Below are 19100 nucleotides of genomic sequence, written 5' to 3' on the forward strand. Positions count from 1 at the left end.
GTTATGTTTGTGGAGTAGTCCGCACAGATTTTGTTATGAACGGACAGACAAAACGAGGGAGAAGCTTTAGGGAAATGACCGGGGAAATTATGATAGGAAAAAAAAAACGAAATAAATCGCCAGTTCAAACTCCGTGAACAAAACCATCATAAAAAGTCATTTCATGGTGAACTTGTGACTCGTGCAAAAAAGTTGTTATAAGCCTTATTCAATTATACGGATACAGATAGTAGCGTCATAGTGAAGCCTTGTGCTACAGATTAAATACGAAGCCATAATATATATCCTTGTCTGCTTTAATCACATTACTATGCTGCCATTTTTGAAGGAGGGGGAAACAGAAAGAAAGAGAAAAAGATGGATAGTTTACGGTTGTAGGAATTCTAATCAAATTGGATTAAAATTGTGATACATGTACCAACTCATCATCAAACTTCAAAAAACACAGCCATCTTCCTCCTCTCCGACAAAATAAGTTAAAAAAGGAATAGATGAACGACCGAGTGAATACAAAAAAATGTAAAACAATAAAAAATCGTGTAAAACCTTCGGTACAAAATTCTACAAGTGCCTGACTTCCATGACTATAGTAATGTAAAAGAACTTAAAGTACTAACTCTTTCTATTTGTACAGTATTATAACTATAATAAAAACATACAGGTTTAAAACGCTTTGTCAGTAAAAGTTGGTAAACTAATTAAAATTATTGAGGAATTTATACAGTCAAAGTGACTTAAACACATTACTACAAGTTTAACAGATTATGTGACATTGTAGAAAATGATACAATGGTAGAATAGTTAAACAGAAAGTCGATACATTCTATCAGATTACAGAAATGTAATAAATGTTTACAAACTTTATACAATCATTTTGTATAATCTATTACCAGCTGTCAATTCTCCAATGTTTTAATCATATCGTTCGTCTCCGATCACATTCTTTTCAAAAATGGCATGAACAATGTAAATAATAACACTTTAAGTTGATACGTTTTTAATAGATAGATACATGTAGATTGATGGGGGGTTTTAATAGATAGATGCATGTAGATTGATGGACGGACGGACACAGTCCTTGCTAAAATATCTTTCATAAATGTTTTTCAGCGGGGTATTATGAAGTTTGATATATCATAGTGACCTTATGTTATACTCTTGACAAAAGCTAAGTTTGAACAATTACAAAGGTTAACAACTTCAAATCTTGTGAGAGAGTTACGATTCATCGGGAAGCTCTATGGCTTTGTTGTTTATTTTTTATGAACATGTTATGGAGTGATTAACAAATGGATTTGTAATATGCATGAAGATTTCCATAGATTTTGTCCATTTTTTGTAGATTAGATGCACATAGTACCATTCCTTAAATAATAAAAAACAACAACATAGTTTTGTTCTATAAATTTATTCCATTTTAGAATACCAAACATTACGACATTCCATGGGAATATACAGTGTTGTTTTATGAAATAAAAAAAAGACGATGGACGGTAAAAATCTGAGACAGTATGTGTAAAATGTACATGTATACTGACACATTAAAAGGGACAATTATGTCTACAACATAGAATAACACAATCAATATTCTCCTCTTGAAAAAAATAGAATGTAAGAAAAGTTTACTACAAAACAATAGCAAATTCCTATGGTTAAAATTATTCAAATCTATGGTTATTGTTTATTTATTATTAGACAAGAAAAAAAGTTAATTCCATAACGTCCCTTTCAAGATAATAGCAAGTCACAAATGAGCACACCTTTAAAATATCACAGAAAAACACAGACATTTTCATCAGGACGGAGTTGTTACAAAAGTATCAAAAGTATGTGTTATCAACATCAGTATGTAAACTTCAAACATGCATTCAATGTGTATTTAAACATGACTGAATAGTGAACAAGTTTTTGGTACCTAAGTGTTTACCAAATTAACATATATATATGTCAATGAACATGGAAGAAATTTTTACTTTACATGAAAAATATTAAAATGCGTATTTTTATCTCTCAAACAATTTAGCAATTATGTTCAAAAGTTGCCTATCAGTTTGTCCCAAACTCTATCAGCCTTGTAATATCAAAACTCTAGTATTAGTATGTACTATAAGTGATAATGTTAATTCAACACCTCGCTTTTACTGTATACAAAGTCTCAGATGTTAAATATATAAAATATTGTACATATAAAGTATTAACAAAATAACAAACAAGGCACAATCTATATAATACGGACGGATAATGTTAGTATACTATAGAACTACTTTTCCACTAATCCTGTAGAACCAAATAATGAGGTACAAGTAGCAACGAAAATAAAACAAATCCTGTTAAATTATAAACACGTAAAATAAATAAAACAAAACAAAAAATTCATAAAATCTTTTAAAAGCATAACATGAAGTAAAATGGCTCTTTGAAAAATATACAAATAACCTGAAATAAGTAAATCTGTGAATGTCCTTTAAAGCAACGTTTCTTACCTAATCAAATGATTTACTAATTTTGCTGACTATAATGATTATCATATGAGCCATGTCATGACAAAACCAACATAATGGCTTTGCGACCAGCATGGATCCAGACCAGCCTGCGCATCCACGCAGTCTGATCAGGATCCATGCTGTTCGCTTACAGACCCTATAACAAGTAAAGAAACTGATAGCGAACAGCATGGATCCTGATCAGACTGCGCGGATGCGCAGGCTGGTCTGGATCCATGCTGGTCGCAAACCCATTATGTTGGTTTTGTCATGACACGGCTCATATATTACTACATTGACCTTTTTACCATTAATAATTTTATCATTTCATTCTAGTCTATGGAAAAAAACTAACAAATCCCCAAGCTCACATCCTGCTTTTGTTCCTTAATGGATATAACTAGAGTTAAAGCCCTTTATTTAAGATTTCTTCACGTCTAGTGAAATGATTTTCAATGCAAAATATTCAGTATTTCTCAGTGCTTAAACCACTGATTATACTATAGGTGAATCAAACATGCATATCTCTGTTGGTTAATTCAACAAACTGAAAACAGGATGAATATTTTAAAAAAAATGTCAGAAAAATCAGCTATAGCATAATAACTTAAAAGCAAAAATTGCCATGGAATATAATAGAAATGACTTAAAACATTTCCCACTTGAGTATCACAGATAATGCTCACAACAGAAAAAAACATTAAAAGTTTGTAATGTTACTTTTCTATACATATCACATAGTTTGGACAAGTTGACAAATACAATGTATATATAAAACATGGGATGTGTCTAATCCAAATCTGAAAATCGCTATCTATACATATTTACATACAGGGGCTATACAGTATACAATAAAGCACGGAAAAGGTGACAGATTAATAAATGATTGATCAATCTTTAAGCTTTAAATTAACAGCACACACAATAAATAATAAGAAAAAATTTAGAAATGGATAATGAAAGAATTGCTGGTTTTCTTTAAGCGAAATTCTGATTAAGTTATATATGAATGATTAATTTAGTCCTTTATAACTGTATGATGAATTACAAAAATAAAACAATATGGATTTCTTATTTGTTATGAGCATAAAATGTTTAAACATTCAGCCTTATTCCATTTATTTTCAATATTATTGAGAGAAAAATGCATTTCATATGAGATTTGCAGGTAAAGTGATATTCTATGCAACTTAAAATTTCGTTTCATAAAAAGCATTGATGAATATTTCAGAGTGCTCTTCCTCAATGGAAAATAGATTAAGCAGTAAAGAGAACCCAATAACAAAAACAGCAAAGAAAAGTCTTAAAAGAAAAGAGAAAATATATTATATATACATTATAAGTAAGGTGCAACATTATTTTTTCCATTTATTAAAAAGATATTAATTTGCTTGTTTTGTATACACAACCCTGACTTCTGTCCTAGTGTATAACCACCACAACAAACAAATCTCAATTCAGAATGAAAATATAACCTCTGAAAACATCAATTCTTTTATATATCTATAAATCTTTATATCTATTTATCTGCTACAACCCATTTCCCAATAATATATTCTTTACACTTCAAATTACAACTGATTTCATCAATAAATTAAAAACATTATTTGGCAACAAGATAATTCATTACAACACTTAACATAAATGAACTGACTTTGATTCCGCATAGGTTATCAAAATACACTAAATACATCTGAACATCACATACATCTTGTTCTCTCTGCTTTATAACACCAAAGCAGATTAGCCCCTAACATTGGAACCAAACCAAACATAAACAAAATGTCTGCACTTCCAACTCTATACAGTTAATAACATTTTCAATTCAAAATTTTAAAAAGACCTAACTTTTTCACATAACTGTTTTTGTTGGTGAATATTTCATCTATTCAATTTGGATATAAATTTTCAATAGATTTATGTATATAACATGAAATTTCTAAAAGAATTTCTTTCAATTCATCCCAAAACAAAAACAAACTCGAACTAAATCTCATAAAAATATCTATTCATAGAAATAATAACATATCCTTATAGTGCAAAATAATTTACTGTAACTTGAAACTTCAATTCAAATTTATTCCTTTTTCTTAAAATGAAAAGAGTCAGAAACAATGTCCTTTTCTTCAAAAGCAAATACATAAATAAAGAAAACCTGCATCTTTTGCTCCAATGCCATATGAAAATCAATCAATGAAATAAATAATTGAAATGAAACTATTTTAACAGTCCAGGTGACTGAACAATAATAAACTGAATACACATTATATTCTAACATAAAATATAATGATATTTCTACCTCAATAATCTGAAAATAAACATAATTTTTTATTTACTTTACTCTGCTTATATAGCAATGCTTTTCTTCTTCATAAATAAGATTCCTTTAACAAGAAATAACAGCCATTCAAATCAGTGTAAAGTTGTTCAAATGAAATATAATGATGAAATAAACTCTTTTAAAAGATCTATAACAGAAAAGAAAAGTCTTTATATAAATCTGTCTGAAATAACACACAAATATGACTAAATCAAATCATCATTTATCCTTTCTCTAAACTAAGGTTATATCAGTAACAATTCTGTCTACACAACATAAGTCCCCTGTAATATTTTAAAATTTAAAATCTCATATTAACATCAATTTTGACATTTGTATATGGCAGCTGTCTGTCATTCATTTGCTCAAAGTAGCTAACTGTCTCAAAATCAAACCAATAAATTCAAAAATGGTTAATTTGCTCCTTCTGCAAGTAGATCCTATCAAGCACCTTGTTAGATAACTACATAAAAGCTGCATCTAAAACATTTCAATCAAATGCTCCTAATTGTAATAGATAAAAGAATCTCTATCAAACAACTAAACAAATTTTGGCAGCAAAACATAACCACTACATGGACCAGGAAAAAATTTGACAGACTGAAGATAAAGGATTAGCATATTTTACGTGCAGATCTGATGCTGAGGTTCATTTCCCATGCAGGAGTGATGTCAAGGACCATTTCCCCTTAAGAGTGATGCAGAGGTTCATTTTCCTTTCAGGCATAATGATGATGTTCATTTCCTCAGCAGGTGTGATGCCAAGATTACAACTGACTGGAACATTAGTTTCCCATTTTGTTCACAATACTGTACAAGTAAATTTAAAGTTACGAATAAATATGTGCAAGATGTCCCCATCTTCTTTCCATATTTTTGTTTTGCTTTCCTTTCAAATGCTGTGATCATCAAAAAATAAATCCCCACACTTGACAGGATTGTCTTAATCATTATTAAACAAAATATTTTGAAAACACTCTGAATAATTTTATCTTCTGAATCCAATTATAACTACATGCCGACTGATATTACCCATTACAAAAATATATTGAGTCATATATAAAAAAATGTGGACTTAAAAATAGTTCCCAGAACAAAACCTTTTTAAACTGAAAAACTAATGAACTATCAAATTCTCTGAAATCCTTAAGAATTAGGAATATAAATTGCAATGTACAACACTGTAAATAATGATACAAAATTTAATATCTAAAGTAAAGCTATTTGCCATTTTTAAAAAAAAATATGAAAAAAAAAAAAAAAATATCTGTGGTTGTCACCAATATTAATCAGGCAAAATAATACCTAAACTTCAAATAAATGATTGCTTTGAAATATCATTGAAGTTATGGGTTTGTGTAGTCTTTAAAGTTTAATTTAAGAAATTAATACGGTCAAATTTATCAAGTTGATACAAATTATTACTTCAAATCGACTAAATAATTGAATCAAGTTGGTCCCTGTTGTATGGCAAACAGTTGGCATTTTGTTCAAACAAATTTTAATATTCTTTAAATCAACACTTTATTTACATAGTTTCAGCAGTTTTTTTAAACTGATTAGGAAAAAACTGTCTATTTCTACCTAATGAGCTTTCTGCTGCGATAACACACTGTTCATATTTTGTCTTATTTTATCTGTTTTTTGTCTCTCTTGTAAATGTCTTTGCTCTAGAGTCCGAATATCAATAACATCCATTGTCTGAGTGGGTGGGGGAGTAGCTTTTGTTCTAGTTGGGGATCGGGCCTTATTGCCACTGGGTCCTGGAGTAATCTGAGCAGCCACCTCATAGGAGTTGTACTGGTTTGGCCGCTGTTTTACTGGTGGTTTGGGTACATTTTTAGCATACTCTAAAGCCTGGAAAAAATCAATCATAATGTTCATAATTTGATGAAAAATACAAACTTTAAACAACAACTAAAACAAGAGCACTGCATGCCATTTTAACGTTCAGCTGTCAAAAATTCTTAGTTAAAAAGGGGCATAACTCTTAAAATATAGCTTTCAGAATTACACCTCTTGTCCAACAACTGTACCTTGTCATCATGACAAGCAAGTACATGTATTCCAAATTTCATGTTGATAATTTCTTTAATGTTTGAATGGGCTACTTGATAATTTATAAATGTTTGAAAGGGCTACATTAAAGTCTTTGCATGACCACAACAATGATGCTGATACCAAGAGATCATAATAGCTCAGTTTTTCATCACATTAGCACAATAACTGGTTAACTCCTACGGTATTAAATTTAGAAGCACTGAACCCATTAATGCAGTAAGATGAGTTTTGTTTTCTTTGAAACTGACAAGTTCAAATGGACTTTATCAATCAAATGGCAAAATAATGTAGAAAATTTTGTATAGATGGTTGAAGTTTTATGGCAGTGAAACATTTTTTTTTCTGATTTTAACGCTTCATTACAACAGCATGATGGGTTGTGCTTTTGGAAGCATGTAATTGTTCAGTACATGTAGTACAACCTTAAAGGTGGATAGTGCATTTGACTGTCCTTGGTGCTTTGTTGTAAAAGAAGACAATAGTTATGACATAACAGGAATGTTCACCAAGTTCAAAAAGATTAATAATTCAAAGAAAATCAATATGCTCAAATGATGGGTATTCAACATCGGTGAACTGCGACCATTGCCATGACGACATGTGACTGTGTGAGGTTTCAAATGAATATCTCCAGCGGGTGTGAAAATGGAAATTGGATGATAAATATTACATAAACAAGTTCACATAAAAGAGGATTATTAATTCAGAAAAAAAAGCTTGCCAGAATTACGGGCATGCATATCTTATAAATATGACATACATAAAATTCCAGGCAAAAAGTCTTCAGGAGTTGAGGAAATAGAACATAAGAAATTTTCACCAATGCCATGCATGGTTGAATAAGGTTCGGTATTCTTTAGTTAAAGCTGCATGCCTCCAGATATACGAAAATAGATCAATAAAATCTACCTTGAGAAAAATGTACTAAGATTTTAGGAACAGTAAAAATATTCAAGATTCATGTAATAATTTACATTTTATGTGCGATTAATGACTGATTTATCAGTATTTATAACTATATTTCTACTGCGTTACTAACACAGTTAAAGGGCTATTTTTCAATATTTTGTCCTCTTTTTTTTGTTATATACGTAGGTTGTAACTGCCATTAATAATGCTTAAATTGCTTCATTTTGGTTATTTCACTGAATAATACTTTGAAACATATTTTCAAATTTTTCATGAAAATTAGCATGAATCTGGAGGCGTGCTGCTTTAAGCTAAATCAAGGCAAGAAATAGTAACAGGACCTGCCATGGCTATTTGCAATCAAAAGAAAACAAATAAATAACATGCCTCAATGGTCAAACTTACAGTTTTTCTTTTGACACCCTCTTCCCCTGGCTTTTCAGGTTGCCTTGGAAACTTGGGAGGCTTTTTATGTCCTAATTCCATTCTATTCTTCTCCATAACCATCCTTGCATATTCAAACTGCTTATGCCTCTTTTCCATCTGTCAACAAAATATTTACAAGTGATAATTTCATGACAACACATATTAAGAACATTATCTTAGAACAAAAAACACAGTGAAATTCTAACAACCAAAAACCCACGCTGGGAATTTATTGATACTTTCAAGTAAAGCTTTATCCCAAACATTTCGCTAGATGACAGTTGAGTAGCTTCAACATGGTAAAAAGGCCATGATGATTAATTACCTCAATGCATTTTTGCAAATTTTAAGTACTTTTAATAGCTTCGTTACAGACTTTAAATATTTTTTTTTTAAAATAACGTGCATAAATTTGTTTTAAATTTAAATGAATCACTGACATGTATTTTAAATATCCATGTCAATTTAGTTGTTAATCTTTCTTTGACAAAAATAAAAATTCTGAGCAAGAACTACAATTTCAATGACTCAATGCTGTACATTTTTATGAACTTCAACCACCCTATCATACATTATAAACTTGTATAAAAAAAACCCAAAAAATTGTTAATTAAAGGGACTCAATTAAGGTTTTTTGACATGACAGGACTGGAAATATTTTTTTCAGAGATTTTTGTACAAACTGACGTAGTTCTGGACCAGTTATTTGTGTGCACATTTTCAGCTCATTCCCTCTCTCTCCGTTTTTCCAGAATGATCATTTTTAATGTGCAAAAGGGCCCAAAAATAACAAGTGTTGCAGAGCTTTTTGTTCAAAACCCGATAAGAATTGTACACAAAATTTGATTTCAACTTTATAATTCTGAGTTTATTTATTGGTTATTCTTTGCAGAGTTTTCCATTTTAAGTGCTTCTCTTGATGCTTTTGAAATTCGTTAGATTTTGAAATTTTATGTTTTATGTTTGGACCTTAGTGGAGTTCCTTTAAAATTAAGTTAGTTAAACAATTAAAATTAATAGTTAAATTATTATCACTGTTAGCATTCAGAGATTTAACATTTGCCAAAATAAATATCTTAGTACTAAAATTGAGCTACAATTTTGCGTCTAGTCAGATTGTACAAAGTCACAGACACGTCTGGTTCTAAGATGATTGTTGACATTTGCTAGTTATTATTACTGGACGTATTTAGAGAATCAGCCCTTAACTTTGTCTATTTCCTTCCATAAAAGTATAAGTTATATTTATTTAATATTATTGAAGTGAAAAATAAGCATCAATCTGTTTTACAACAATGCAGTTCCTGAGATTCTGAGAAATGTCCCTGGTAAATAGATTGTAATTTGATAAAATAAAAGTCTGGCAGTGAAAAGTTGATATATATATTTATAAAAGGGCAATGACTCCACTAAGGAAAATTTTGAATTAAAATTTATAAGCAAGTAAGACTTGAAATTGAGCAATTTTCACTGTAAGTTAAGAGAAAATCTACTATTTTGTTGCCAGTCAGGCAATTTAGGACACTGCAACTCTGTAATCAAAAAAACTCTAAAACCTAAACTAGGGCTTAATGATGTAATGAAAAATAATTCAATAGAACGATTTTGTTTGGCCAAGTTCATTTACCTTTCTCATCATTTCTACTTTGTTACTTTATCTAACCCGTTCTGACAAACAACCCAACATAAATTTTACTTATCCTTGCATTATTTTCTACTCTGTACAGCCGTATTTGCTTGATGAACTGAATTTTAATTTAATAACCATGTTACATGATTCGTAAAAGTAAAATTTAGCAAAAAGTTGTGGTGATGTTTGAACTGATCATAAATCATTTGAGCCGTGCCATGACAAAATCAACATAATGGGTCATGATCATGATCCATGCTGTTCGCTTACCAACCCTATAACAAGTAGAGAAACTGATAGCGAACAGCATGGATCCTGATCAGACTACGCGGATGCGCAGACTGGTCTGGATCCATGCTGGTCACAAACCCACTATGTTGGTTTTGTTGTGACGCGGTTCAAATTTATTTTATTTTGCAGTTACTGTATGCCTTATAAGTTATTTCCGTTATCATTGCATAGTTTACAAGACTAGAATAGTTTTTCTATTTAAATACTTAAATAATGTCATTAAATAAATCACATTTCATTATTATTTCAAAATTTAAGACCTATTTTCATATCTAAAAATGTTTTCAAATTTGGCAGTCTCAAACCCTTTCAGAAAAGAGGTAAAAATAAATCTGTGTGAAAAATTTAAATTAGGACCATACCTTATCTTTGTAGGATTCTGTGTCAAGGTCTGGTCCGAGCGTGCCTCTATTGAGGCGGACCTCACGTTGCATTTTCTTGTAGTCATGTAGGTTATATATCTTATACCATGGATGCTCACTCGGGTCCTTGCTCTTCATCTTGTGGTAAAGGGAGGCATACCCTTCCTCCAATGATTTCTGTACAAACAATAAATTTCATTACTTTCTTGTCAAATGTTTTTGGTAGTCAGTCTATAGATGGACAGTGTTGAACTGATAAAGAAAAATCTTTACCATATGCCTCAACACCCTCCCCTGCCATAAGTAGGCCATAAAAGAATCTTCCCATGAACGTAACAAACATTTTCTCACTTTCTAAAAAGACACATTTCTTTAAAATCAAATTTGATCTTATCTGAAATTTCAGTAATTCTTTTAACATAAATAGCCTTCTCGAACAAAAAGCCTCAAACTGCCCTCTCTACTAAAGTGTAGGTAGCATATAGAAATCATCTTTAAACATATAAAGCTAGTGTAGTTCATACAAAAGTCAAATACATGTAAATATGATCATTGATCAAAATAGCAATACTTACCAAATCACTGTTGTTATCTAAATCATCCTTGAAGCTCACTGAGCCCGGCTGATATTTCTTCGAATAACTTGTCGGGTCAACGAGTGCTAGCTCCTCTGCCGTATACTGGTTCCCATCTATAACATGATCGGTTCCATAACCATTATTGTATTGCTGGCCCTGGTCCTGTAAATTGTAAACAATTACTTATTCACAATACCTGCACATCACTGAATTTGTTTCATCAAACGAAATTGAAATTTTACTGATATGTATATAATTTTTTTCATTTGAATTCTATTCCTTTTAAATAAGCACATGTATTCTACAGCTAGCAAGCCAACGCCCCGGCCTGCAAGCCATTGACATCCCTGTATAATGGTGGCATACATGATGGTTAGTATACATTTTTTTTCTATTTTTTATTATCAATTTCATTTGGTGCATACAATGTTTGACTAATAAGAGTAAATTATGTATAATTCAGGTCATCTTAATTACAAAATTGATTATACACACTTCAAATTACACTATGACGAGACCTTGAATATTTATGAAACTAAATATTTCTCAAAATTTATACAAAATTTGTGTTGTTCTGTTTCTATTTGACTACAATTAATATATTATTGGAGCAGTCTTGGCGATTAATAAACATTAACACTTATGTATTTGAATACTAGATTAGAACATAAACTTTATAAAACGTACTCACCTCTTGATAACCTGTGTTGTACCCATCATTGTAATTTCCATAACTATCTTGCATTTGGTATGGAACACCTGTTCCATACTGCCCTTGTGTTTCTTGAACTGGAAGTAATGCTAATTGCTGAGTTTGTTGTTGTAAGGGAGACCCTGCACCAGAATGTCCTGGAGGCGGACTTATTAATCGCAGGTTAATATCAACACTAATTCTTTGTCCGTCCTCTGTTGTGATTTCTTGTGATATAGGTTTTAATTCCATGTGTCGTCGAAACGGAGAAGAAGGGTTTATTGCTAAGGGAACCATTTCTGTCGAGGCTGGAGCTGCCGGCCTGTTTTCTAATGGCTGAAGCTGACGAGTTGGCGTGCTATACCCACCTTGTTGTTGGGAATAACCACTCGGTTGTTGGGAATAACCCCCTTGATCCTGAGCACTGCCAGGATTGTATGCACCAGTTGGTTTAAAAAACTGACCTTGATTTGGAAGTGGAGCTGGGGCCTCAAATTTATTTGCCTGTTTAACTTGTGGATTAGTGTTCCATCTCGGAACAGATTTACTTGCACTAGCTTTAGCTGGTTTACCGCTCTGTGCTGAGCCCTTCTTCTGTGAAAGCATTTGTGCTCTCTGTGCCCACATCTCCTCAGCTGATGATGGTTTGAAACCCATTGGGAAATTGTCTGGAGCTTGGTAACCCATATGTTCAGGCTGTGCTGATTGGGCTTTTTTATGTTTCTTTTTAGGTTTAGATGGTAGTTTAGGTGTTATAAATATATGATCTAATTTTTCTTCCTCCTCTTTTTTTTTATGAACAATATTGCGATATGTTTTTCTTTGATTTTTTCCATAATCATACTTATTTTGTTCAACATAGTCAACTTTAGGAGCTTTTGGATTAACAATATCCATTCTTTCAACATCATCAGGATCATAAAAGTCTGGTTTAGAATCCTGTTTACTAAATCCATCTGGGAAATAGGCAGGATTATCTTGGTACGGATTTTGAGGAGGATTTTCCCATTCTTGTTGTCGTTGACTATAATTAAAATCTAACGAATCCTGTACGTAACCTCCTTCACGATCATCTGATGGATATTCTAAAGAATCTCTAGGAAAGTCATTTTCTTTATCATAACTTTCCCTGTCAAATCTTTCCCTTTCTTTTTCATATTGTTCCCTTTCATACATTTCTCTTTCATATCTTTCCTTTTCATATCGTTCTTTTTCATCACCTTTCATTTTTATACTTTGCTTTTCAATTCTCCTTTTCAAATCCTTTTGATATTCAGCCTCTTTTTGTAAATCACGTTCATCCATTTCAGTGTTTTGCTTTTTATAACCTCGACGATACTCCATTTCATCTTCACGTCTTGGCTCCCTTTCATATTCCCCTCTTTCATCGCGTAATCTTTCATACCTATCTCCACGATCATAATTCATTTTTTCTCTATACCTGTCACTTTCTCTGTGTCTATCCCTACTATTTCTATCATTACTATATCCATTTCGCTCTTGTCGTCTGTCATCAAATCTATCTCTGTCAGATTCCTCCCCATTACGGTCTTGATTTCTTTTATCGTATCTGTCTTCATTCCTATCTTCATACCTATCTTTATCATAGCCCCTATTCTGGTTGTCATAATCACTTCCAGGTTTTCTATTATCTCTGTAACTATCACCCCGATTATTACTTTCCTTTGGTCGGCTCCTGCTTTCTGAATAACTATTACCAGGGTTATCATCCCCACCATAGCCTCTGCGTGAATTATCCATTTCTCTAAAAGTTTCTTTATTGTCGTTTTCTTCGAGTCTGCTACTAACAAATCTGTATTCTTCTTCTTCCTCCTTTGTGAATGATGGAGATTCTACATAAACACGTTTTATGGATTGATTATCGTCTTGCGTACGTTTTGTTCCTCTACTTCCTGGTTTAGAGTGAAGTGTGTCTAGAGGGGGGTGTTGAGGTGGTAAACTATGTTTTGAAGTATTTGATTGTTCCCGTGACTTTCTTTCCCTTCCGTTGTCCCAATCTGGAGGGGTTGTTGGTAAATCTTGTTCAGGAGATTTTGCATAAGGTGTTGGAGCTCTGTCTTTTACAGGGCTTCCACCATATGTCCTGTTACTTAAACTTGGAGGACGCTGACTATTTGAATCAAATTTTACACCACTTTGCACAGAATTTCTGGCATTTGAGTTAGAATGTTGTCTGTTAATATAGTTATTTTCTGACTGAGGTTCAATACCTTGTGCACGAAGAACCTCTGGGTTAGCTACAGCATACACACTACTATTGCTACGAAGACTTGTTGCAGGTTCTTTAACTGGTGGTGGTGTGGTTTGAACAGGGGGAGATGGGGGTTTAGGATCTCTTGCAGAGTCCTCACCTTGAAATGCCTGAGTGTCAAAAGGATAGGGAACTTTTAAATCATCTGCTAAGTCTGACCTATGTGGTTCTATACCTTCTGGTTCTTGTTGACGGTCACGATATGTATCTTGGTCATCGTCTAAATGTCTGAAATTGTCAGAAGATTTTACATGTGGTATTTGAGAAGACAACTTAGGACTTGCTACTTCGTAAGTCCTACGAGTAGAAGAATTATAATCACGAGAAGAGAAATGAACAATAGAACTCTTTGGATCAGAAGCATGCAATTTCTGATCCTTTAAAACATGCTGGGTGGCAGGAGTTGGAGGAGAAGAAAGGTTTACAGGTTCAGGTAAACTGACACCACTTAAGTCTAAAGGTGGAACAAGCTGATCTTGAGTATTAACTCTTAAAGGCGTTCTGTCTCTACTCAATCTTTCATAATGTGAACTTAAGCTCAAGTGAGTTTGCTGCTGAGATAATAAGCTGTGATCACGTGCCCGCTGCTTATCAAGCTGTGAATTCTGTCTTTTATGTGAAGTGTTTTCTCTAAAACTACTCTGATGTGCAAATTGTTTATCACTATTTTCATGTGCAAATTGTTTATCACTACTCTTTTGTGCAACAGATATATCACTTTGATTAACAGTATTGTTTCTTTCACTTTTAATTGCTTTAATCTGGGAGTTTTGCCTAGAATTTACACGAGAATTATTATTAGTGTTACCACTCCCAATCACATCATCCTTAACAAAACTCTTTGTTAAACTATCACCATGCTGTTGCAATTGTCCACTTTCAGATTTTTCACCAGTGAAACCAGAGTTTTGATTCTCTTTAGCTATTTCAGACCTTGATCTTTCAGAATATTTTTGACTCTTTAAGGACCTGTATGCATAAGCATTGCTATGGGGGCTATCAGGCTGTTCAAAAATTCCTTCACTTTTTTCCTGATTAAGTTCTGAAGTGTTTGCCTTTACAGACTCAGTTTTCTTTGATTCTAAATTATTAACAGTCTCTGATTCTACTGGTGATTTAGAATGATTATTATCATGAACAAGCGTGTGCTCTGGATTAGTCGCAGTTTTTAAGCTTTCAGAAGACTTGCTAGCATTAATATATTGCAAATCTTGCTTTTCTTGGTTAGTTTTATTATTAGATACATTTACAACATCAACATGAGATGGTACAACATCTAAAGCAGGAGAATAAACTGACGCAGTGCGCTGTGCATGTGCTAAATTCCCATTGGACTTTTCCCGTAATATTGCACTTAAAGCAGTGTTTTCTGTCTTAATCCTTCCCTGCGAAGCTGATGATCTAGGTGTAGTGCGTGACGAGTATGACATTGACATATTACCTCTGAGCCTCCATGGCTTAATTGGAAGAGCTTGTCTCTTCCCAGTAAAAAATGCATCAAAAAATATTCTTCAGATGACGACCTGAAAAATATCACAAAAATCTGTTGATATAATTCATAATACTGCTTCAGGATTTTCATGCTTACAGTAACAGAAGATTAGTTGATATTTACCAATCCATTTTGGTTTGTAATCATGTATGTGTGCGTGTGTGATTAATTAACTTATGACAGGCGTTAACTTCAGGATTTTACTTTCACTTGTCTTAAATCTATCCATCTTTCTCCCAGTGCAAAATAAAGAGACTAAGGCCTCTGCTAAATTAAATGAGAAAAACTGGTCCAGAAAAACCACTGCAGTGCAAACGGGTTGCATGTTCAATTGTTCATAAAACTGATGTTTGTTTATGTTGAAAGCAAAATATATGTAATATTTTTCTCTAATCTAAACATTAAGAAATGAAGAATTAATCAAAATTATCAAAAATTCTTTGTATTTTAGGTTTGAAGTCACAATAAGCACTATCAGTATCAAATAGCACCTTAATTCATGTTGATGCAGATAATGACAAGCCTTTCCATTACAGCATATATTACTTGAAATATCAGGGTGGGTGACCATGCGGCATATGTTTATTATATCATTGGATCACCGCTAATGACCAAGCAGGTCTGTGGTACATATTTTTCAAATGTAAATCTTGTGGTTTTCACAATATGCTTACAGAATTTTGTGACAATGTTGCTGTATATTTTCATCAAAATATGGCTACATAAAACAATTACTGCAAGAATAACAAATGCCATGTCAATTAATCTAATCCTCGCCTCCAGGCGTAGCTTAACCTGAAAGTGACGATACAGTTACTGCTTATAATTGACTGCAATTAACACATTTAAGTGACATGATATGCAGATCGATCCATTGGAGATAATAATTTGCCCTCTTTAAATTTGCAAATGTAAACAGCACAATAAATTGAGCATAATTTATAAAATACCTGCCACTTTTTAATCGGCAAGTTTGAAAAGTTTACACACGGAATAGGTCTTCCCAGATTTAACAGTAACTACACGCAACGCCACACCAAACATGTAAATTTACTTGCATATAAATTAATACACGACAGGAGCACAAGTAAATTAGCTCGATACAATTATGTTTCCATATCGAGAAAAAAGGTTGCATCTACATGATGCTGCTTAACAATCAATTCTGTAACAAGTTGTTTTAGTTTCATTGATGGTTTGATAGAACAATTATTACTATCCTAGCTATAATTATGCTGAACACCAGTCCTGTGCCCTGGTTATGTTGTGATTGTGATTTTAATATCAAATTTTTACCTTGCTTTAAATTTACCAGTGTAATGACCATTATTCATAAATGTTATTATCATATCTAAATCGAAGCAAACGGAGGAATTGTCTTATAATTAGTGGTTAAACCCACAGGCGCTAGTCACATAATCAAATATTTTACATAACCGGTCTATATATGTATATAAAGATATAAGGCCCCCAACGAAACAAAAGCATCATGCGGAACAAGCAAGAACACTGCTGCAAGAAACGACCAGATCACGGTTATCTCTTCCTGGTCGCCATCTGAAAGCATCAATCCAAGTGCCAACGCTTTTTGTTTCATTAAAATCCCTCAAATAGCAAAGAAATTGGGAAAAGTTTCGCAAAATGCCATTATTTTCAATTCATGCCGTTTTCGACGTCCATACCATTCATGTATACAAACACGATTTCTGGTCGATTTTTACGAAATAAACAAAAAACGGCTAGAATTTCCATGTACGTTCCATAAACAAACTCTTTTCCTATCGATCTGCGAAGTCTTAACTGATCAAAAGCCCTATTCATACGTAATTCATTAAAAAATACACAAGGATCCTGCTTGTGACAGTATTTTATCGCCATGTATAGCGCATGTATATACTTTTCCGCTCTGAATATTATATAAGGATTTGATTGGTTAAGATAATTATCGGAATACTATTGACCAATCGTATAATACTATTTCTTTGCTTCATTTACCTGTCACTTCAAAATCAAAATGGCGCACTTTACTTGACCTCCGCTTCTACAACCAATATTTTTTAAATATTTGCGTACAAAGAGGGCTCTAGTTCAATTTAGACTTCGCAGATTGATAGAAAAAGAGTTTGTTTATGAAATTTATGAGGAAATTTTAGATGTTTTCTATTTATTTCGTAGAAATGGACCAGAAAACGTGTTTGTATACATGAATAGATTGGACGTCGAAAACGACATGGATTGAAAATATTGGCATTTTGTGAAGCAGATTTCTGCACTGATTTGAAGATTTCGTTCGAAACAGACGAATATAGAGCGCTTCACGACTATTTGCGCAGGTAGGTAATAGAAACTATGTTGTGTTATTGTTTGCATGCGTTTATTTGTACCTCCCTCTTTTAAAATTGATATTTTACCCGTGGAATTTGGTGTTGCGACATCTCGTACGACTAAGCAATTTTGTGACAGAAGTGAACGGTTTTGAATAAATTTCTTAAAATGGGCTAAGGGAATCAGAATAGATTTAGTGTTTATCAATTGTGGATTATATAAGCTATGCAACGCAGTATAGTTTTTGGAATTTTTTTATTTAATTAGTGAAAAAATCTCGCATGAATTTGAGGGTGATCGAAAATTCTCTATTTAGCGAGTAATGCCCCTTGTCTATATTTATATACATATTATAAGGTTATGACTAAAATCTCATTTTTAGGTCACTATCAAGCAGTATATACCATCCAAACACTGTGTGGGCCCCCTGTGGTTTCTTGCAGCAGGGTTCTTGTTTGTTCAGTATGATGTTTGTGTTCTGTTGGAGACCTTATATCTTATTATAGTATATACCCCATATAAAACTTTAAAAAGTTTGTTTCAAGCACCTGTGGTTATACCGTTACCTCTGCTGCCAAGTCCTGGAGACTTCGCGAGTCGCTAGTCAGAGGGAAAAATACAGAGATTTAAAAGTGAGATCAAAGTTTAAAATAGACAGAAGCAAGACATGTGTGTATTTAAATATACGAAAAATAAAATAACATGTATTTATAACTGGAAACGAGTTCAATCGAAAATCTAGAAAAAGAACAATCAACAAATCAAAATTATGTCCATGATGTCGGTCAATCATGTTTACCTTTGCGATTTCATAAACGAAATAAAGAAAAACAAAGACAAATATCCGTTATTTCCTTACTTTCCCTTTATCCTTCCCTAACCGTGAATTATAATTAATTCACTTGACAGCTACACTCATTACACGTAAATAATCTTTTATTAAACATGTTTGTTCAATACACAGGAAGATGGCTGCCAAAATATATCCCACAATTCCTCAACTATTTACACGTTGCCATGGATGACTACGTGCGCTACAAAGCACTCCGCGTTTCAATTATCTTCCTCGACGTTAGGTAAACATACACTAAATTAAGGACGGAGTCAGACGACCAATATTGAATGACTTAGCAAAAAATATATGTTGTATTAGCCAAATATTTTACTTGCAAAACTTTCGCCAAAAGAAATAAAATTTTGCGAGTTGCTGTAGCTGAGAAATAAATATAGGCCATACTGAAGGTACAACGTAATAAATTT

At 32.6% G+C, this 19100-nt stretch overlaps 1 protein-coding gene across 3 annotated transcripts; it reads right to left on the reverse strand.

The window, feature by feature from the left end:
• Positions 1–1392: 1392 nt before the first annotated feature.
• Positions 1393–18837, reverse strand: LOC132746326 (zinc finger CCCH domain-containing protein 13-like). 3 transcript variants are annotated; one of them, XM_060735441.1, is made up of 7 exons: positions 18700–18836; positions 15323–15546; positions 11752–14251; positions 11058–11222; positions 10483–10659; positions 8179–8316; positions 1393–6660 (listed from the first exon to the last, which is right to left on the reverse strand). In XM_060735441.1, the coding sequence occupies exons 2-7, from the start codon at positions 15457–15459 to the stop codon at positions 6388–6390; spliced, it is 3390 nt and encodes a 1129-aa protein (XP_060591424.1). In that variant the 5' UTR covers positions 15460–15546; positions 18700–18836; the 3' UTR covers positions 1393–6387. The 3 variants fall into 3 exon arrangements, with proteins under 3 accessions (XP_060591424.1, XP_060591422.1, XP_060591423.1); XM_060735439.1 differs by having other exon boundaries at positions 11752–15546; positions 18700–18837; XM_060735440.1 differs by lacking the exon at positions 18700–18836 and adding an exon at positions 18389–18457 and having other exon boundaries at positions 11752–15546.
• Between the last annotated feature and the right edge of the window lie 263 nt (positions 18838–19100).

This window comes from Ruditapes philippinarum, unplaced genomic scaffold (assembly GCF_026571515.1).
Source record: "Ruditapes philippinarum isolate M1 unplaced genomic scaffold, ASM2657151v2 ctg1104_1_1_1_1, whole genome shotgun sequence".
Taxonomy (NCBI): Eukaryota; Metazoa; Mollusca; class Bivalvia; order Venerida; family Veneridae; genus Ruditapes; species Ruditapes philippinarum.

Coding starts and splice junctions, on each gene's coding strand:
- LOC132746326 (XM_060735439.1), bottom strand. CDS start 15,459: ATGTCAATGTCATACTCGTCACGCACTACACCTAGATCATCAGCTTCG. Junction 11,223..11,751: donor ACAACACAGGTTATCAAGAG/GTGAGTACGTTT, acceptor TACAATTTACAG/GACCAGGGCCAGCAATACAA. Junction 8,317..10,482: donor CAGAATCCTACAAAGATAAG/GTATGGTCCTAA, acceptor TTTTGTTGACAG/ATGGAAAAGAGGCATAAGCA.